Below are 20324 nucleotides of genomic sequence, written 5' to 3'. Positions count from 1 at the left end.
TATTCAGTTCCTACTGCTACTGTCCAAGTGACCACTTAGTGGCTAGAAATCGTACCTAATTACCTCACAGGTCTCAAGTTTTAAGTCAGGAATGGCAGGGATGGGTGCTCTGCCCTTCCTCACAAGGCTCAGATCTAAATTGTGGCCTGAATTTTGACAGCTGGCACTCAGGTCCCTCCTTCAAACCCACTTTACCTTAGACCAGATTTAGTCCCTCAGGGTCACAAGGCTGAGGTCTCGGAGGCAGAGGCAGGTAGACCTCTGTGAATTCGAGGCCAGCCTGGGCTACAGAGTGAGTTCCAGGAAAGGCGCAAAGCTACACAGAGAAACCCTGTCTGGAAAAACCAAAACAAACGAACAAACAATAGTTTCTATGGTATCAACTTGATCGATACTCCTGCTTTCCTCGGTAACCATGACTGAGGTGAACACAGGCTGTTTTATTCCCATTTTAATTACTAACATCAATTCTTGGATCACACAGTAATATGCGTGTGTGTGCATTTACATGTAATCATATGCATGTGTGTATGTATGGTTCCAGAACGGCAATAAAGAATTAAGAAACCACAGCAGAGTGCAAGAGTTTTCATAAGTCCTGAAAAGCAGGGAAGTAGAAATGTCAGTAGATATTTGATAATAGATATCAGTAAATTAACAGAAGCAGAGTGTCAAGAAAGAATCTGGTGAAACTTTGGTGACTAGTTAGACTCCTTCAGATCACAGGTTTGAGGGGAAAGTTGCAGAGTTGAGACCAGCTCTAGGGGCAAGAAGGCAGGGTCCAGACAGATTGGTAGACAGGTGGGGCATGTCCGGGTCAGCAGGAACCAAGGCAATCTCAGTGTGGAGTCCGGGTGAGGGAGACTCTCCTTGGTCTGTTGTATATATTTCTCAGGCCTGGTTTTTCTGATATGATTTTAATATGTCCATATGCCTCTACTGTCTCAGTTTACCCCCATAAATTTATAGGGGAGCACTCTTTCTACTCCCAGGCATTAGTCATTTTTCAGTCTGTGTTGTGTTGGTGGTGCTGAACAGACATGTTATTCCTGTGTTTATCCAGGTGTGGAGTCATGCTCCATCTTCAAAATGGAGTCTCTCAGAGCCAGAAACGTTGAAAAAGTGCTGTTTTACAAAATATGGAGCAACTCAGGTTAAAGGCCAGCCTGATCCCAACATGTCATTATACCTTGTTTTCACTCATTCCTGTCCACAATGCCCTTCTCTCTACCTTCTCCTGCTTCAGCTGGTTCCCTTCCCCCCTCGATTCCTTCTGTTTTCTTATTATGTGTATACCATTATCCTATTTCCCACCTTCCTTAGGGGAAATTCCTCCCTCAGGAGCCCCTTTCTAATTTTGTCACCTATACACACATGTAAGTAAATATATACATACACATAGTTGTAAAGATTTGGTTTTATTTCTGTGTATGGTTGTTTTGTCTGCACGCCATGTGCATGCAGTCCCTACAGAGGCAAGAGAGGGCTTCAGAGCCTTTAAAGTATAGACAGTGGCGATGGGCAGTTTCCCTCTTTATATTTTTGTTGTTTTGTTTTGTTTTTGTTTTTTGTTTTTCGAGGCAGGGTTTCTCTGTGTAGTTTTGGTGCCTGTCCTGGAACTCCCTCTGTAGACCAGGCTGGCCTCGAACTCACAGAGATCCTCCTGCCTCTGCCTCCCAAGTGCTGAGATTTATAGTTTGAGCAACAGGATCCAAGAAGGGGAAAATAAAATATGAAATAACCAGGGGGCTGGAGAGATGGCTCAGAGGTTAAGAGCACCGACTGCTCTTCCAGAGGTCCTGAGTTCAATTCCCAGCAACCGCATGGTGGCTCACAACCATCTGTAATGAGATCTGGCGCCCTCTTCTGTATACATAATAAATAAATAAACATCTTTAAAAATATGAAATAACCTTTAGCCGCAGCAGGATTTAGCTAACCAGCAGCATCAGGTCACATCCGCCAGGAGCTCAGGATCCATAATTATTATTGGAGTCATAATTCCCTTCGCCCTGTCCCTCTTCCCTTCCAACGGGACCCACCTCTTTCCCTCTGGGCCCCGCCTCTCTGCCCCAGGCCCCGCCTCTTTTCTTCTGGATTCCCCCCCCCGCCCTCCCCTAAACTCCGTTTCCCCAGGTTCCCGCGGGCGAAATCCAAACCCGCTAGATTACCTTGTGACTCCGCCCCTATGAGCAAGACCCCCGCCCCCACGGTCTCTTTAGCGATTGGTCGGTGCAGAGTACCTCGGTTCCCAATTGGTCACGGGGTAGGGCGGCTTCATGACCCGGAAGTGGTCTCGGAGGCGGCGGCCGCGTGGTTCGTTTCTTCACCAAGCGGGGTGCCGCAAGCTGCTGAGATGACCAAACTAAAGGCGGTCCCCGAGGAGTCGGAGGCGCAGGCGGAGGGCGGCAGCGAGGAGCGCACGTACGAAGAGCTGCTGGTCAACCTGAACCCCATCGCGCAGCCGCTGGCTTCCCGCCGCCTGACGCGCAAGCTCTACAAGTGCATCAGGAAGGGTGAGGCGGCCGGGCGCGTGGCGCCCGCGGCCCGGGGCGGGCTGCGAGGGCGGCCGGGCGGGGGCGGGCTGGACCAAGTCGCGGCTCACGCTTCTCTTTGCAGCCGTGAAGCAGAAGCAGATTCGACGCGGGGTGAAGGAGGTTCAGAAATTTGTCAACAAGGGCGAGAAAGGGTAAGAACCGGTCTTTCGCTGGTTTTTAAGTTTTGTGTGTGATTTTATTATTTTATTTTTTTTTGCGGCGCTGGGGATTGAACCTAGGGCCTCTGCATGCTAGACATTACTCTGCCGCTTGAGTTTGCGTTTTCAGTTGGTTAAGAAGGAATTCCACCTACCTCGGTGCTCAGTAAAGGTGAAGTTGACTCTGACCAGTCAAGGCTTTCACTACGGACACCCACATCACTTCCAGTGAATGACAGGGAAGAGGACACACACCCAGCCCTCGTAGACTAGAGCCCTGTTCGTTCATTCTGTGGATTGGCAGTACTTTTCCAGACGTCAGGCAACGGGCTGTAGGGAGACATTTTCCCAAGCAGGTCAGAGGATGAAGGCTAGCTTCGGCTACATAGCAAGTTCAAGGCCAGCATGGGCTATGAAAACGTCTCAAAAAGACAAAACAAAAGGCTAGAAGGATGTCCAGGAGTGGTGTTGCAGCCTTTAATCCCAGCACTTGGGAAGCAGAAGCAGGCGGATCTCTGAGTTCCAGGACTGTGTACACAGACCCTGTTTAAAAACAACAAGCCGGGTGGTGGTGGCGCACGCCTTTAATCCCAGCACTAGGGAGGCAGAGCCAGGCGGATCTCTGTGAGTTCGAGGCCAGCCTGGGCTACCAAGTGAGTTCCAGGAAAGGTGCAAAGCTACACAGAGAAACCCTGTCTCGAAAAACCAAAATAAATAAATAAATAATAAAAACAACAACAAGGGCTGGAGAGATGACTCAGGTCCCGAGTTCAATTCTCAGCAGTCATATGGTGGCTCACAATCATCTGTAATGAGATCTGGTGCCCTCTTCTGGTATGCAGGCAGAACACTGTATACATAATAAATAAATCTTGAAATAAAATAAAATAAAATAAGAGAATGGATGAACGTTAGTGTGGGGGGTTGGGATCCTGAGAAGAGTAGGCGCCCAGGCAGGGCAGAGGCTAGTGGTTAAGCATCTGGTGAGGGCCTTTAAATTTTTTGCTTTTTGACTTACTTTGTGTATGAATGTTTTGCCTAAAAGTATGTGTTTGTGCGTCACTGGTGTCCATAGAGACCAAAAGACTGGATTTACAGATGGTTGTGCACCACCCTGTGGGTGCCGGGAATCGAACTTGGACCCTCTAGAAGAGCAGCCTCTTGACACCCGAGGCATCTCTCTAGTCCTCATGGGGCTTTTTAAGCAATAGCAGGTTTGGGTTTTGTTCTCAGAACAAAGTGACAGCCGAGTAGTGATTCCAGGAAAGAATTAGTCAGATTTAGGAACCTGTTGTAGCCCAAGTGAGGTGATGGGGCACGAGTGAAGGCTGGTGGCTTTGAGAGGACAGTGACAAGTCTGTGCCTTCTAGATGCTGGTTTGCGCTGTAGTCTGTGACTGCAGACAGTGGAGGAAAACCAGGTTTATGTGAAGTGGGTCCTTTATGACGCGCGCCTGCATGCATATATGTGCGTACATATGCACTCTGGTGCATATGTGGATGTCAGAGGACAACTTGTGAGTGTTGATTTTCTCCTTCCACCATTTGGGTTCCAGGAATTGAACTCAGGTGGTCAGGGCTGGCAGTGAGTGCCTTTATCCACTGAGGGCCATCCTGAGTTGACACAGAAAATGCCCTGGACATGCTCTGCTTAGCTGTCCTACTGGCAGATGGTTGTGTGTTTGGTAGGACAAATGGAGCCTGGTACCTCCAGGTGGCACCTGGTACCATGATTATGGGTCGGTGCAGCCAAGGAGAAGGGACCACAAGGGAGGGCAGCCAAGCAGGAGGCAGTGAGGACCGGCCCTGTGCCAAAGGGAATGGAGTATAGAAGCAGGGTTTTGAACCAAGGGCTCTTGATGTGTCCCTACCCTTAGAGAACGCTCTGCCTTCCGGGTGGATCTTTAGGACTTCTGGGTCTGTACAGCACACTGACAATTCACAGCCTTAATTGAGGGCTCTGCCAACTTCCTCTTGGGACAGACCCTGTCTGTTGGTCACACCCTGGGGTGTGACCCCTGCCGACCTCTGCAGCTTTGTTCTCTGGCCCCTCCTGGTATGTACTGCCAAAGGCAGCCCTTGGTCTTGACAACCAGCCTTTCGGTGCCACTCTGATCCCTTGGCCTTGTTCTGCCCCTGCCGGTCTCTTTTCAAGAGTCACCTCCTAGTTGGAACATCACTGACTCCTAGGAGCTAAGTTCCTCTTTCTTGGCATTCCTCCCATACCTCATCTGTCCCAGCACTGTACTGCTGTCACATTTGGTGGCATTTATGTGCTGTCAAGCAGAGATCATGTCCCCCAGAAGGAATGCATTTGCCAAACACGACTTTACACCCTCCTCTCAAGTTGGAGGCTGGCAGTGACTGTGGGCTGCTTGGGGCAGGGCATCTTACTCATCTCTGCTCTCACAGCCCAGCTGGAGGTAATGCTCACAGTGAACAGCTGAAAGGGAAGGAGGAGCAAAGAAGAAATGATGGTGGTTTCTCTCATTGCAGAATCATGATTTTGGCAGGAGACACGCTGCCGATTGAGGTGTACTGCCATCTTCCAGTTATGTGCGAGGACCAGAACTTGCCCTATGTCTATATCCCCTCCAAGACGGTGAGGAGCTTATGCCCACTTTGCCCCACTCCCGACTTGGCCCTAGGTAGGCTATATGAGGAAGAAACTCAAGTGTTAGAATTCACAGGTCTGGGTGGCTTGTTTCTTTCCTTGTTGAGATGGTTTCTCCTTCTGTCACCCAGGCTGGTCCCCGCCCCCGCCTCTGCGGCTCAAGCAGTCAGTCCTTCTGCCATAGCCTTCTGTGTGGCTGGGACTAAAGTGCATGACATGGTTGGTAGATTTCCTTCTTGTAAGATGGGAATCTTCAGTATGTCAAGAATGGAAACAGACTGCATTTGAATGTGCCTTATGAAGTCTTGTACATCCGTGATTGCACTGTTTAGTGGGTTTGTGATCAGAGCAGTTGGAGGGACCTTCAGCTGTCCTTGTGCATACATAGCAAGGACATGACTAGAGCACAAGGAGTGAAGGGTGGCGGGGACTTGTAAACCAGAGGCACTGCCCTGCCTATAGGGATACCCTCCTAGGCCATGTGGGAATACTCAGTAGAGGCTTGGGGGACCATGTCTTGAAAGCTTAGTTTGAGTTGAAATGGTTGACAACTAATCTGAAATATTCTTAAATGTAGTGTGTACCAACAGGACATGGCTGTAGGCCAGATTAGGCTGGTGGGTCACTTGTGGCCCTGGTCTCAACAGTTTTCTCCTGTTTTGTGCAGGACTTGGGTGCAGCTACCGGTTCCAAGCGTCCCACCTGTGTGATCATGGTGAAGCCCCATGAGGAATATCAGGAGACCTATGACAAGTGCCTGGAGGAGGTGCAGGCCCTGCCAGCGCCTCTGTGAGAGACTTGGGCTGCAGCCTATTCTAGGAGCTGCTGGGCTGGCTGCAGGCAGCTGCCCACTCTAACCGCATCTCCCCGGTTTCCTGACGTGTGAAATCTTCCCAGGCAGCTGTTCTTGGAGGTAGAGCCAGCATCTTTCCATCAGTGCCATCTCCTGTTGAGCTTAGATGAAGACAGTTCCAAGAATGTGGGGTGGAAGTAAATGCTGAGGCGAAAATGTGGTGAGTGTGTGGGTGTTTTTTAAACTCCAGGGGCTGATGGAGCCAAGATGTTGGCAGGAGGAACGGAAGCAGCTTTTCATTAAGAGAGTCCCAAGAGTGTACCTCACAAATGCTCATGCTGTCTACGGCCCACCCAAGTCTTCAGTTCCCACTCCAGGACAGGTGGGGTCTTAGAGATGAGGCAGCAGGGCCCAGGCTCTACCTCATAGAAGCCTGTGGTCCCTGGGTCAGGGGTGTTCCCAATAGCCTTATGTATCTGTAAAATTAGTTTGCCCACCCACACAGTAAATTTTCAATAGGAAATGAAGCTAAATACACAGCCCAGGCCCGGAGGCTGGAGAGATGGCTCAGCAGTTAAGAGCACTGGCTGCTTTTCCAGAGGCCCTGGGTTCCCAACACCCACATGGTGGTTCACACCTGTCTGTAATTCCAGTTCCAGAAAACTAAACTCCTCTTCTGGCCTCTTAAGGGCACCAGACACATGGTGTACAGACATACATACAGGCAAAACACCCACACACAAAGACCTCAGGTGCTCTGACTTGATAAGACTTGGAAGCATTTTAAACTTAAGGTTCCTTCCTATAAAAAGCCCCACACAGGATCAGGACACAGCAACCTAGTTAAAGCACCCTGGGATAATCAGGTGGATTTGGGCTTAAGGTCCAGAGCTGGTTGGAACTATAAGCTTTCTTCTTCCTGTGTCCCTTACAGTTATATGTTTATATGGGAAAGCACCCTGCCCAGGTCTTCCATCCAGGTTTCCCTCTAACCACAGGTGCTAGATGGTAGTGCTAACGTCAGGCCATGCCCAGTACCTTATGCAGCAAACAGTCATTTGTCAGTGAAGCTCAAACTTGACCAGCAGTAAGGAGAAGGGCTGTGAATATATTTGTTCAAAGTTACAAAACCGCATCCAGTTCTAACGGGCTATTTACAGTAGAGAATAGATACATACAGTTGGCTGTACAGTAGGAGGTGGACCACAGCTGGACCCCCCTGGTTTGAGGGCAGGAATAGAAAGATGTCTGCTTTTGATAGCCCAAGCCTTTGCTGCTCAGTCAGGGGCAAGTGTAAACAGGAAGACAGCAGGAACACAGCACCAGTCCCCCTTGCAGCCAAGAAGTGTAGGCTGGTTCACGGCCTTCCTTGGCCTCTGCCTGGGCAGGCCAGGCCTCTTGGTAGTGCTGGTCTGAGAGGCATCACAATCCACTGAAGCCAGTCCCTCCACCACGGCAGACCAAGGCCCATGGGTGGATTAACACCTTCCAGCAAAAGGCTCCTTGCAATCAGAATATGATCCGTTTCCCATCTGCTGGATTCTGCTCCATAGGACAGTAGGGACACTTGAGCCTGCAAGGAAAGGCAAAGGAAGAACATCTCAGGGCAGGCCAAGAATGCCAGGCTAGGGTGAAGCCAGGCAGGGGGAACTCACTTTCCTCCATTGATGAGCTTGTTGAGTGCATCTCGGGAGATGACATGGCCACAGATGAGCTTGATGGGAGGGTTGGAATCTGAGGTCTGCTGTCGCAGGATGGGACATGCAAACACGGAGTGATACCAGCACTTCATGCCCAACTCGATCTCAATCTGAGGAGGCCAGCAAAAGGCTGAGTGCCACTTCCTGTCTGAGCGGTGTACCCCAGCACCTGCCTCTGGGGGTCCCTCCCAGCCAGGCCTTACCGGCAGCTCATCCTTGTGACTCCACACGCCAGTGCACTGCCTCTGTTCGATGACAGCTTTGATGTTCATCAGCACTGGCAGCGCCACACAGCCAGAGGCAAAGCTGAGGGACAGCAGAGGCGGAAGCAGCTGGGGTCACAGGCAGCAGCAGACAAAGAACCCGCACACCGTCCCAAGTAGGGCCGGAGACAAGGTTCTAAAGTGGTGTCAAGTCAGACTGGTCCTTGAATCACTTAATTTAACTTACGAGTACAAGTGTGTGCTTACGTGTGTGTATGTGGACCATGTGCATGCTTGGGCCAGAAGAGTGTCAAATCCCCTAGAGCTGTAGCTAATGAGAGCTGTGAGCCACCCTGTGGGTGCTGGGAACCAAACTCAGGTCCAAAGCAAAAGCAGCAAGTACTCTTAACCCCCTGAGCCATCTCTTCTCCCAGACTGCTCCTAGAGAGCCACATACATAGCCAGGTTTATTCAGTTCCATATCTGCTCTAATGTATCCCAAAATTTGGAAAGGTCAGTATAGAAAAGATGAAGTGCTTGTCCAAGACGGTGGAAAGCTCCTGATGGGGACAGTGCTCAGTTGACAGGGCCAGAGCCTGCCTGTAGTCTAACCAACTCTGTTACCATGGTACCCAGTCAGAGTCGGCCAGCAAAGACATCTATAAATGCATTCTATCTCAAGATGATGGGTAGCAGGGAGCCCACAGACAGGAACCCTCCCCAATAGCTCCTCTCGGGGCAGTGGTGACCTTGCTGGGAAATGCTGTTGTGACAAGTCCACAGCAACAGCACAGGTGAGTGCAGCCTGTTCTCTGCAATATGACAACTGTCCACTGGTGCAGTCTTTCTGGGGCCAGTCTAGGTGCTCTTTGTTCCTGTGAAACCCTGCAAGTTAGCTCATGGCAAACCTCCGTCTTATCTGTTAACTGGGTTAACGGGACTTCTAACTTGGCCCTGTTATGGAGTGAGCAGAGACCACTGTAGATAAATCAAGCATGTTACTTAGCACCCCAGTCTCCACGTAGGGAGGTGATGTTTTGGTGAGGTTGTGAGGATGGCTGGGTTATTGAGAGGGTGGTGTAGTTTCCCAAGGTTACCTAACGTGCAGGAGAGGTGGGCCCTGTCTAACCATAAAAAACAAGCAGTGTCTGTCTCCTGGGAGGATGCTCAGCCAGCTTAGGTTTGTGAAAGCACACAGCAGGGTCAGCACAGTTGTCCTCCCTGCCTGTGCCTTTGTGTTGAGGAGGCTGGGTTGTACCTGACACTAAGTGGGGACTCCACTGAAAGCCCCAGCAGGGAACATGCATCCCGAGTAAAGGTCTCACAGATCTCCGCCCAGTGGCTGTTGTCTAGGAGGTGGCAGTAGGGTGACTTCTCCAAGCCCAGCCGCAGGTACACCAGGCTGCCCATCATCACCTGGATCTCTACAAAGATAATAGGATGGCAGTTCAGGGAAGGCAGAGGCTCTGGGCCATACCCTAAGGAGCCGCAGGGCTGCTGCCAACATGGAGGCAGCAGGTAGGACAGTGAAGCTGTCTCCAGCTTTCTGACTGCATCAAAAGTCTCTGCTTGGCAGAGAATGTTTCCACTCACCAACTCTAATCCCTCCCCCGCTTTTTTTGAGACAGGTCTCTATATAGACAAGGCTGATCTCAAACTGCATCCGTGTGCAGGATTAAAGGCATACACCACTATGCCCGACTTCTCCCTTTTAACAGCAAATCTAGGTTTGGTTTGAAACTTTCAGGAGGCAGGAGGAACTAAAACTGTCTATGGGTGGAGGTGGCTCAGTAGTATAACAGCTGTCAGTAGTAAAGCAGTATTGATAAAGTCTGGTTCCATCCCCAGTACCACAGAAAATAAAATCACTGCTTTTGTGTTCTATTTATTGTGTTTTATTTCTTTTTCTCTTCCCCAACCCACAAGACAGGGTTTCTCTGTGTAGCCCTGGCTATCCTGAAAATTGCTCTGTAGACCAGGCTGGCCTTGAACTCACAGAGATATGCTTGCCTCTGCCTCCCAAGTGTTGGGGTAAAGGTGTGCACCACCAATAACCAGTGATTTTTTTTTTTTTTTTTTTTTTTTTTTTTGGTTTTCTGAGACGATTTCTCTGTGTAGCTTTGCACCTTTCCTGGAACTCGCTTTGGAGACCAGGCTGGCCTCGAACTCACAGAGATCGCCTGGCTCTGCCTCCCGAGTGCTGGGATTAAAGGCGTGCGCCACCACTGCTCGGCTAATAACCAGTGATTTTTATTTTTTAATATTCTTGTGTTTCTATCTGTGGTCTTTAATTCTTGAGTCAGGGTCCTGCTATTGCCATGCTAGCCTAAACTCTGAGACTAAAGTGGTCTTCCTGCCTTAGCTCTGCCTCTGATTTGGACTTCACTTTAGAGGCAAAAGGATCAAAAGTTTCTGAATTGTGGGGAGCCATCTTTCTGGTAAACAGAACTGTTTGTGGGTACAATGACAGACTACCTGACATGTCCAGACACTGGCTGGAGAGCCTAACCCCTATCCCCCAGCACCTTGGGCACTTACCTCTCTGGTGCAGCCGAGCAAAGGGCTGGAAGTGCCGGGCATAGCTGAGGGCCTCCAGCTGCTTCTCAGGGCCACCAGCTAGAAGGCGGATAAAGTGCAGCCGGTGCAGCTTGAACTCCAGTGAGCTGTTGAGCTCCAGCAGGCGCTGCCGATGGGATACAGCCCATCTGGGGAGAGAGAACACAGTGTAGTGCAGTGGGTGGTGGCTACAGAGGGCCGTAAAGGACAATGTGGATTCCTAAGGCAGGGCTGGCATAAGACAGGCATATCAGGTGAGAGGACCACAAGCTCCATGTGGGCACCCTTACTCCAGTGCAGGTCCCAGGTCTTGCTCATGTAGAGCTTCCAAGATCCGATTCAACTCCAAGAAGGGCTGCTTGAAGTCCAGGTCCACATTCAATGTTGATTCCTAGGGAAGATAGAAGATAGTGTCCCCAAAATTCTGCCCATAGTAAAACTTCGTCAGCCAAAGGTTAGCTGAAGAAAGGCAATGTTTACCAGAGGAATTGTGGTCTGCCAGTAGCATGAGCCCCTGTTCAGTGTCCAGTTTGCTGAGGCTAAGCACCATCATGGTCAGCCACAGTGAAGGGCCTTTCCCTCTACTGCAGAAAGTCCCCAGGCCTGGCACTGAACGGCAGAGTGAGAAAATGACTTTTAATCTACCTGATTACATTAAGGCAGTCTCCTTCCATTCCCAGTGTGTTTAACACCTAACTAGTGCTATTTGCCATTTTGTTTAATCCCCTTAATAAAAAAGGAGAGCAAGCCTTGGCTCCATGCCCTGGCAGGCAACCAATTCTAACTAGAAATCAGTAACTTTGTTTTTTATCAGATACCCTTAGATCTACCTCCTATTTTGTGGTAGGAGGACCAAATTCCTTTCTAAAATCAATAGAATGTCAGTGACTAGGCCATGGGGGGGCCATGCACACCTGCAGTCCCAGCCCTTGAGAGAAAGGGGGAGAAGGACCAGCTGGAGGCCAGCTTCGGCTGTATAGCCAGACTTTAGCTCAGAAACACAAGAGACGGTGTGGTATCAGCATGGAGAGAGGCAGGAGGATCTCTGAGTTCCAGGCGTTTCTCAACAACAAAACAAAAATAGTCAAGAATGTCAGGGTCGGGATAGAAGACTAGCAGATGATGCAATTGGCTGGGTATGGTGGTGTGCATACCCATAACCCCAGGATTTAGGGGGCTGAGGCAAGAGGCTAACAGTGAGGCCAGGATGGGTTACACAAGCAAAACCATCTCATCTCAAACAGAGGAGAGATGTAAGTGTCCCTGTGCTCCCAAGGCCAGCATTACCTGGCACAACTCCTCAGCTACGCTGAGCATGCCTTGCTGGTACAGGTGCTCCACAATGGCCATCTGCAGGATCTGCTGCTGCTTCTCACGGGAGTCCCACACGGCATCCGAGACTACACCGCAGATCTCAGAGTCAAAGTTCTAACAGAGAAGAGATGGATCTGTGACTCGGGCGCTCACACTGTTGCTGCCAAGCCAGCACACATTAGCTAGCGCTGGAGTGTTCCCACCCACCAACCCTGTGCCACCCACACACTCACCCTGTCAATGGCTTTGCCCACTCGGGAGACGCTGCTGTGAATGTCCTTGTGGTCTGACGCCAGTTTCTGGACTGTGTCTTTGATCTTCCGACAGCACTGGGACATTACAAGGGAGAGGGTGGCTGAGAGAGGGGTCCCCTGGAGAGCTGTGGAGACAGCAGACTGGTCAGGACGCAGGGCCTAAGCACCTGCTTCTGCAGCAGACTGTCTGCTTCCTCCTACATGCCAGTGTGGTGGCCCAGAAGACAGCCCTGCACGCCAGAGTTGAACTACTTCCTGTCTAGTCAGCTACTTTCTTTGTTCTCACTATGTACCTCTGGCTGTCCTGGAACTCGCTCTGTAGACCAGGCTGGCCTTGAACTCACAGAGATCCTCCTGCCTCTGGTTCAAGAGTGCTGGGATTACCAGCCACTTTCTAATGTGAGACTTGGAAGTGGCTAAGTGTAACAAGACAGGATGTGTTGTTTTGTTTTTTTAAGATTTTAGCCTGGTGTTAGTGGTACACACCTTTAAACTCAGCACTCAGGAGGCAGAGACAGGTGAATTTGTGTGAGTTCAAGGCCAGCCTGGTCTACAGAGTTGAGTTCCAGGACAGCCAGGGCTATCTAGAGAGACCTTGTCTCAAACAAACAAAAAATGTATTTAGTTAATTGCATGGGGGTGGGGAGTGGGAGAACATGACACATATGTGCCATGATGTACCCTGGAGGTCAGAAGACAACTTTCATGAGTGGGTTCTCAGCTTCCATCATGAGGGTCCCAGGGATTAAACTCAGGTAGTCAGGCATGGTAGCATCTGTCTAGCCCACAAGCCAGGACCTTGGTGATACCATTTTCTCAGCTGTAAAATTCTACGTTGCTGTGAATGCTGACTTGGCTCCTGTGTGCTCTATTGTGTATTGGCTGTACTGCAGGCTTTCCTGTGGACTGTCAGGTTAAACTCAGAATTACTCTGAACCCAGTGATTCTACTTCTAGAAGAAATGGGAATGTGTCCACAAAAAGCCGTGTGTGAACACTCTTCCTAACATTCTTCAAGATAGCCAAGAGGTAGAAACAACCCAATGTCCATCTGCTAATGGATACAGAATACCATACATGCATACAATAAGATATCAGTCAGCCTTAGAAGGTATAAGGTGCTGAAAAATGCTACAATAGAAATAAACCCTGAGAACATCACCCCCTCCCCCACTCCCCCCAAAAAGGTAAATAAAAGTTAGTTGAAAACAAAATGTCAATGTTAGTAATTTCAGGTAAATTAGTCATTTCTGTTAGGTTTTCTGAACGAGCTGAGGCTTCCTTTGCCACCTTCAAGAAAGCCTAGAGATGCATGTCCAAGACTCCCACCCAGTCAGTAGCCTAGGGCTACATGACCCTAGGGGTGGCCCTACCGGCACTGGCCAGCTCAGTCCTCAGCTGACCCACGTAGTGCAGCAGCTCCTCCAGACTCTGCTCGCAGTGTTGCCCGTAGGTCAGGAACTTGTGCAGGACTTTGTCGAGCTCCCTCTCCACGCATGCACACTGTTCCATGGTGGCCTCTGCCTAGTGAAGTCAACGGGGTCAGGCCAATGTGTGTGTGTGGGGACCCCCACAGCATTGCTTCTGGTCCCTCTCACCCTTCCTGAATAACACATCAGTCCCCTGCTAAACATAGTGCTTCCCAGCCATCCTCGCTGAGGTGTCCAGAGGATGACGAAGGCTAGAGTTCGAGGCTAGCCTGGTCTACAAAGCAAGTTCCAGGACAGTCAGGACTGTTACACAGAGAAACCCTGTCTTGAAAAACAAAACAAAGAAAATTACTGTCTTGAACTTTTTGCCCTGTTATCTTTGTCCTGCCCACCCACCCCCCACAACACACACTTTTTGTTTTTTTGAGATAGGGTTTCTGGAACTCCTCGATTTGTAGACCAACTGGCCTTGAACTCACAGAGATCTGCCTCCCAAGTGCTGGGATTAAAAGCATGTGCTACCACCAGTCATTCAGCCCAATACACAACTCTTTAAAAGATTATTACTTATGTGTGTGCATGTGGGTGTCAGAGGAGATCAGAAATGGGCTTCGAATCTCTTGGAGCTAGACAGCTACTCCATATGGGTGCTAGAACCCAAACTGGTCCTCGGAAAGAGCAGCGACAGCCCATGACTACTGAAGCTTCTCTACAGCCATCCACCCCTTTTGCGGGGGGTGTTTTTTTGAGACAGGGTTTCTCTATGTAGCTTTGGAGCCTTTCCTGGAACTCACTCTGTAGCCCAGGCTGGCCTCGAACTCACAGAGATCCACCTGCCTCTGCCTCCCAAGTGCTGGGATTAAAGGCATGCGCCACCACCCGGCTACAACCATCCCTTTTTAATGTACGGAGTAACCTTGAGTATCATCCACAAAAATGCTGTCTACTTCTTTTTTTTTTTTTTTTTTTTAAAGATTTATTTATTTATTGTGTATACAGCATGTATGACTGCAGGTCAGAAGAGGGCACCAGATCATTACAGATGGTTGTGAGCCACCATGTGGTTGCTGGGAATTGAACTCCTGACCTCTGCAAGAGCAGTCAGTGCTCTTAACCTCTGAGCCATCTCTCCAGCCCCTGTCTACTTCTTTTTAGAGTGGGTCTCTCACTAACCTGGAGCTCATCAGTTGGGTCAGACTGGCTGGCCAGTGAGCCTCGGGGATCCTCTGGTTTCCAGCTCCCTAGTGCTGAGATTACAAGCATGAACCACCATACCTATCATTTCTTTAAATGACATTTTTCCCCTCAAGAGACAGGGTTTCTCTGTGTAGCTCTGGCTGTCCTAGAACTCGCTTTGTAGACCAGGCTGGCCTCAAACTCAGAGATCTGCCTGCCTCTGCCTCCTGAGTGCTGGGATTAAAGGCGTGTGCCACCACTGCCAGGCAAATTGCCTTATTATTTTATGTGTATGGGTGTTTTGCTTCATGTACATACATATGTGTTGCAGGATATTTGATCGCACTGTGAAACTGCAAGACTGTGTTAATAAAATTAATCTTGGATCTGGGGCTGGAGCCAGTGACAGGAATTACCTATAGAGAGGACAGAGGAATTAGGAATATGGATAGACTCACAGGAAGGAGTAGGGAAGGACTTAGAGATTCAAGGTCTTTTTTTGGTTTGGGACAAGTGGAGAGACACTCTCTTGCTGAGTCTCCCGCCAAAAAGGAAGGTCAGCTGGTTGCTTCTGGATTCTCTGATCTAGCAGGTTTTCACCCCCACATCTGACTCCTGAGTCTTTATTGGTAAATACAATGATAGGCTTAGTTAAAACCTACATTTGGGGGGCTGGAGAGATGGCTCAGGGGTTAAGAGCACTGACTGCTCTTCCAGAGGTCCCGAGTTCAATTCCCAGCAACCACATGGTGGCTCACAACCATCTGTAATGACATCTGGTGCCCTCATCTGGCCTGCAGGGATACATGCAGACAGAACACTGTATATGTAATAAATAAATCTAAAAAAAAAAAAAAAAAAAAAAAAAAAAAACCCTATAAACGAGTCTGTCTAGCATTTAAAAAAAAAAAAAAAAAAAAAAAAAAAACCCTACATTTGGTGGCAGAGCCGGTGCCAGCGGGACCGGAAATCCTCCCCAGGCCACAGTCTGAGCTGTGGGGTGCTGACTACCGGACACAGGCAGTAGTTAAAATATCAGTAGATTCAGGTGCAGCCACCAAGCCAACAGAAAAACGCCATGTGTACCATGTATGTGCAGTGCCCGCAGAATCCAGAAGAGGGCACTGGATCCCCTCACAGATAGTTAGGAGCTACCTTGTAGATGCTGGGAAATCAAACCTGGGCCTTCTAGAAATACAGCCAGCGCTCTTAGCTGCTGAGCCATTTCTCCGGCCCCAACAACTGGCATATTTTTTTTATTTTTTACAGGGTTCTGGGTGTCAAATTCAAGTCCTAAAGGGCACTTCAGGGACTGATCCTCTGACAAACCCTCTTTTCTTTCTTTTTTCTTTTCTTTCTTTTTTTTTTTTTTTTTCAAAACAGGGTTTCTCTGTGTATCTTCGGAGCCTGTCCTGGAACTCGCTCTGTAGACCAGGCTGGCCTGGAACTCAGAGATCCGCCTGCCTCTGCCTCCTGAGTGCTGGGATTGAAGGCGTGCACCACCACCGCCCAGCTCAGTTCCTTTCTTAATCAGAAGACTGGGCCTCAGTGGGTTCTCAGCAGTCTCTATGGCAGAACCACCTAGACTCACACTGCATGTAATTCATATGTTCACAGTGGAATTGGTTTTTCATGTACCGTAGGAGGATAAGCCATGAAGGCAGTTCTGGAATGGCTGTTAATTCCAAGTGCAGCTTCAGGAATAACCACCAACTGTGCAGGCTGGATGGGCCTCCCCTGCTGCTCGACTCCTGACAGCTCCTTGGATCTGGACAGCTAGAACCCTTGCTCTCACAGCTTCAGGCCCTGGAACATGATGTGGCCTCTCCCTGGTTGAGTCCTCCAGCCCAACCTCCCAGTTGTCACAGGCATCTGGCCCGAGCCTCACCTACCTGCCTCCCTCCACTCTCACTCTGTACCCTTAGTCCTGAACACTGAGTGATGAGGACTGAGGGCCTGCCTCCCTGCCACACAGATGCTTTCTTGCTCAATTGTGCATGGAAAAGGATCGAGGGAGGAGGGAGGGATTTATGTGTGATGTGTATTACATGTATGCATGTGTCTGAGCACAGGCACATGTGGACATGGAGATCAGAGGACAGCCTTGGGTGTCAGTCCTCACCTTGTTTGAAACATGGTTTCTCTGTTGTTCACCGCTGCGTAATCCAGGCTAACTGGTTTGAGAGCTTTTAGTGACAGTTCTGCCTCCCGTAGAAATGGAATGCCGGGGATTAGTTATCCTCTACCATGCCTGCCTTTACAGGGGTTCTGGGAATTCAAACTCAGGTCCTTATGCTTGTATAGCAAGCAACATTGAGCCCCCCCCCCCCTCGCCCCACGGCTGACTCCTGACTCCACCGCCTCATGTGGGCTCCTCCTAACCCTCCCCACTCTGCTCCTCCCCGCTTTTTTTTTTTTTTTTTTTTTTTCTCAAGACAGGGTTTCTCTAAGTAGTCCTGGCTGTTCTGGAATTCAGAGATCCACTTGCCTCTGTCTCTCAGGTGCTGGGATTACAGTCATTCACCACTGTACTCCCTTTTAAGGAGCCTTCAACATGGAGTACACAGATAATCCTCAGAATGTTGGCAACAGAGTAGATCTTCTGTGCCCACACAGACTAGAAATAAGAGGACTGAGTTATGTGTCCCTCCAAAGGAGTCAATGTAGCCAGCTAGCCACTCTCTCAAAACAATGGTGTCACAAGAAGCCAGTGTCCATGGTGACCCTGGGATCTTCCCACTTCCTCCACTCTCCTAGTCCCCCAAGCACCAGCCATCTCGGCTTGACCATCTCAGCCCCACTTACTGATGGGGACAAATGACAGGAAAGCGCTGGGCCTTGGCTGATAATATCCTATACCCTAAAATTTGTAATCATAGTGTTCAGAGATGTCACACCCCCAAAACCAAACTGGACAGTTATAAGATATTATAGGTAAAATATAACAGGGACTCCCATTTAAAATGATACAATTATTTTCCTTGGTAATAACATTCCCAGAGGCTCGTTATGTGCTAGGCTCTGCTCCAATGACTTCATCCATTAACTCATTCACTTAATTCTCACAACACTATGAGGTAGGTATGGTTATTAGACCCACTTTGCAGCTGAGAAAACGAGACAGGGAAAGATAAAATAAACATCCCAAGGCCACACAGCTGGGGCGTGGAGGAGTGGGAACAGAAGGAAGCCTGCTATCTGGCTCCAGGCTGAGGCCCTCTCCTTAAGGACTTTGCACAAAAGGACCAGCAAAGCAGGCCGCTGGCCTCGCAGGAAAGGAAAGCGGGCTGTGTGTGCATATGTGTGTATGGCTGGGATGAACTCATAGGGCCCATCAGTTGTGACAACAAACAGGAAATTAAACTGGAGTGAACGCAAACCACCAGCTTCCAAGAGGGTCTTGATACCAGAGCCACATTTATCACAGATTAACACGCTCAAGGACAGGACCTCATCATGGTCAAACGTCTGGCCCTGCCAGATACCAACTGAGACTAGAACCACCATCGGAGGGAAGCCATGAACCTATGAAAAAGAGCTGAGGATGGGCCAAGCAAATGGCTCAGTAGGTAAGGAGCTTGCCACCCAGCCTGGTGATCTAAATATGATCCATGGAACCACATGGGAACCACGGGTGGAAAGAGGAAGGATGCCACAAAGCTCTCCTCTGACAAATGTGTGCCATGGCATTCAGGCCCAGTTCCCAATAATAAATAAATACATAAATCTTAAAGCTGAAGAAAGCCAGGTGTTGGTGGTATACACCTTTAATTTTAGTAATGGGGAAGAAGAGGCAGACCAATCATGGTTAGTTCCTGGCCAGCCTGGGCTACATAGTGGGAACGTGCACCCTGCTCCCCACAACAACAACAAAAGAATTAAAAAGCCGAGGACTGGGCTGAGGAGACGGCTTCATTGGTAAGGTGCTTGTCACACCTGTTGGATTAAAGGCGTGTGCTACCAGCCCGGTTACATCCACCTCTTTACACTAAGTTCTAGGGATCCGACTCAGGCTTTTCCTCACTGAGCCAGCTCCCTTGGGCAGCCTCCTTTTCTGCATCACAAACCTAATGTGTCAGTCCCACACAGATCTGAATCCTTCTGACTGATTCTTCACATGTGTCTCCCCCATGGGACTACCAGCTAAGCAAAGCCTGGAGACTAGTTTCATGCTCTCCGGGACCGGGGCCACCACAGGACTGAGTAAGCCCTAACTGTTTCAACAGTACCTGCATTTCCTAGCCTTTCGCTAAGGCTTGAATCAAAAGCTCCCAGTGAGCAGAAGATATGAAGGAAATGTTAAAAATTCCTGCTACAGGGGCTAGGGAGATGCTCAGTGTCAAGGAGCACTTGTTGCTCTTGCAGAGGACTTAGGTTCAGTTCCCAGCACCCACATGGCGCCAACAACCTCCTTTTAACTCCAGTTCCAGAGGCCCTGAAGCTCTCTTCCGACACTGCATTCATGTGTTGCACAGACACACATACAGGCAAAACCACACCCATACACTTAAAAATGAAAACAAAAAAAAATTAAAAATCTGTTGGGTGTAATGGCTTACACCTTTAATTCCAGCACTCAGGACACGGAGGCAGGTAGATCTCTGTGAGTTCGAGGCCAGCCTGGTTTGCAGAGTGAATTCAGAACAGCCAAGGCTGTGTGGCGTAACACTGTCTCTAAATAAATCAATTGATCAATCAATAAATCTGAGTTTGGGTGTGGTGGTGCATGACTTTAATCCCCCCAGCACTTGGCAGAAGCAGGTGCATCTTTGTGAGTTCGTGGCCAGCCTGGTCTACTTAGGAAAGACAACAACAAAACAAACAACCAGCGCTTTATCCAAACAAACTCCTCATTCTAATCACTCACCCCCCCTCACTCGCCATACTCTACCACCACCGGCCTTTCTGTTCCAGCGTACATCCAGTTTAGTTTGCTTCCACCCTCTGCCTGGAACACTCTCTCTTCACGTTTTTCCATAGCTGGCTCCTTATTTAGGTCTCGACACAAGTGTCATCTTTTCAGACCACAACATCTAATGCCCTATACTTTACCCTCAAACAAATCATATCTCTATTAATACTAAAAAGTTTCAAATCGTAATCTCTTCACCTAAAACTGAAAGGACGGGAAACTCCACCATTTACCCTAGGGAACTTCCACGACCCGGACTTCACCCGCATTTTGGTGCAAAAGACTGGCAAACTCCTACTCATTCTTCCAGAGACCCTCCTGCAGTGCCCAGGCAGGACTCCACCGCCCGCAGCTGGTTACCTCTGACCCAGTCGGGTGCACTAAGATGGGACGTCTGAGTCGGGGCGACTCCACCAGCCCTTGGAAGGTGTGGCCGACGACTGCTCCGGGCTTTGGTCGGGGCGCCCCGCACCCCGGGACCCGGAGCCGGGCGGCTGTCACCTAGTCCTGCAGCCCAGCCGGCTTCCGGCGCCGCTGTCATCGGAACCGGAAGTCGCGGCGGTTGCCCCTCGGGTGGGTCCGGGCTCGCCCATGCGCGTTGTCGGGGAGCGTGGGGAGACTGTCCGTCTAGCCCGTGCCTTTGCCCAGAGTGCGGAATGGAATCGCCCGCGGGAGCCAG

At 49.7% G+C, this 20324-nt stretch overlaps 2 protein-coding genes across 5 annotated transcripts; one reads left to right on the top strand and one right to left on the bottom strand.

Moving 5' to 3' along the window:
• Positions 1–2284: 2284 nt before the first annotated feature.
• Positions 2285–6321, top strand: Nhp2 (NHP2 ribonucleoprotein). Its single transcript, XM_052757960.1, has 4 exons — positions 2285–2516; positions 2620–2689; positions 5191–5296; positions 5976–6321. Exons 1-4 carry the CDS (start codon positions 2357–2359, stop codon positions 6099–6101), a joined length of 462 nt encoding a protein of 153 aa, XP_052613920.1. The 5' UTR covers positions 2285–2356; the 3' UTR covers positions 6102–6321.
• Positions 6322–7189: 868 nt separating this feature from the next.
• On the bottom strand, positions 7190–20307 carry Rmnd5b (required for meiotic nuclear division 5 homolog B). Of its 4 annotated transcripts, XM_052757951.1 has the most exons (10): positions 20006–20307; positions 13501–13647; positions 12108–12253; positions 11848–11988; positions 10851–10951; positions 10543–10709; positions 9263–9428; positions 8005–8107; positions 7757–7911; positions 7190–7674 (listed from the first exon to the last, which is right to left on the bottom strand). In XM_052757951.1, the coding sequence occupies exons 1-10, from the start codon at positions 20184–20186 to the stop codon at positions 7611–7613; spliced, it is 1371 nt and encodes a 456-aa protein (XP_052613911.1). In that variant the 5' UTR covers positions 20187–20307; the 3' UTR covers positions 7190–7610. The 4 variants fall into 4 exon arrangements, with proteins under 4 accessions (XP_052613911.1, XP_052613910.1, XP_052613913.1 ...); XM_052757950.1 differs by having other exon boundaries at positions 7757–8107; XM_052757953.1 differs by having other exon boundaries at positions 7757–8107; positions 13501–13651; positions 20006–20112.
• Between the last annotated feature and the right edge of the window lie 17 nt (positions 20308–20324).

The sequence above is a fragment of the Peromyscus californicus genome, unplaced genomic scaffold (genome assembly GCF_007827085.1).
Source record: "Peromyscus californicus insignis strain IS unplaced genomic scaffold, ASM782708v3 Scaffold_3__1_contigs__length_106647218, whole genome shotgun sequence".
In the NCBI taxonomy this organism is placed as follows: domain Eukaryota; kingdom Metazoa; phylum Chordata; class Mammalia; order Rodentia; family Cricetidae; genus Peromyscus; species Peromyscus californicus.
This window is presented reverse-complemented; position numbering and strand designations above follow the sequence as displayed.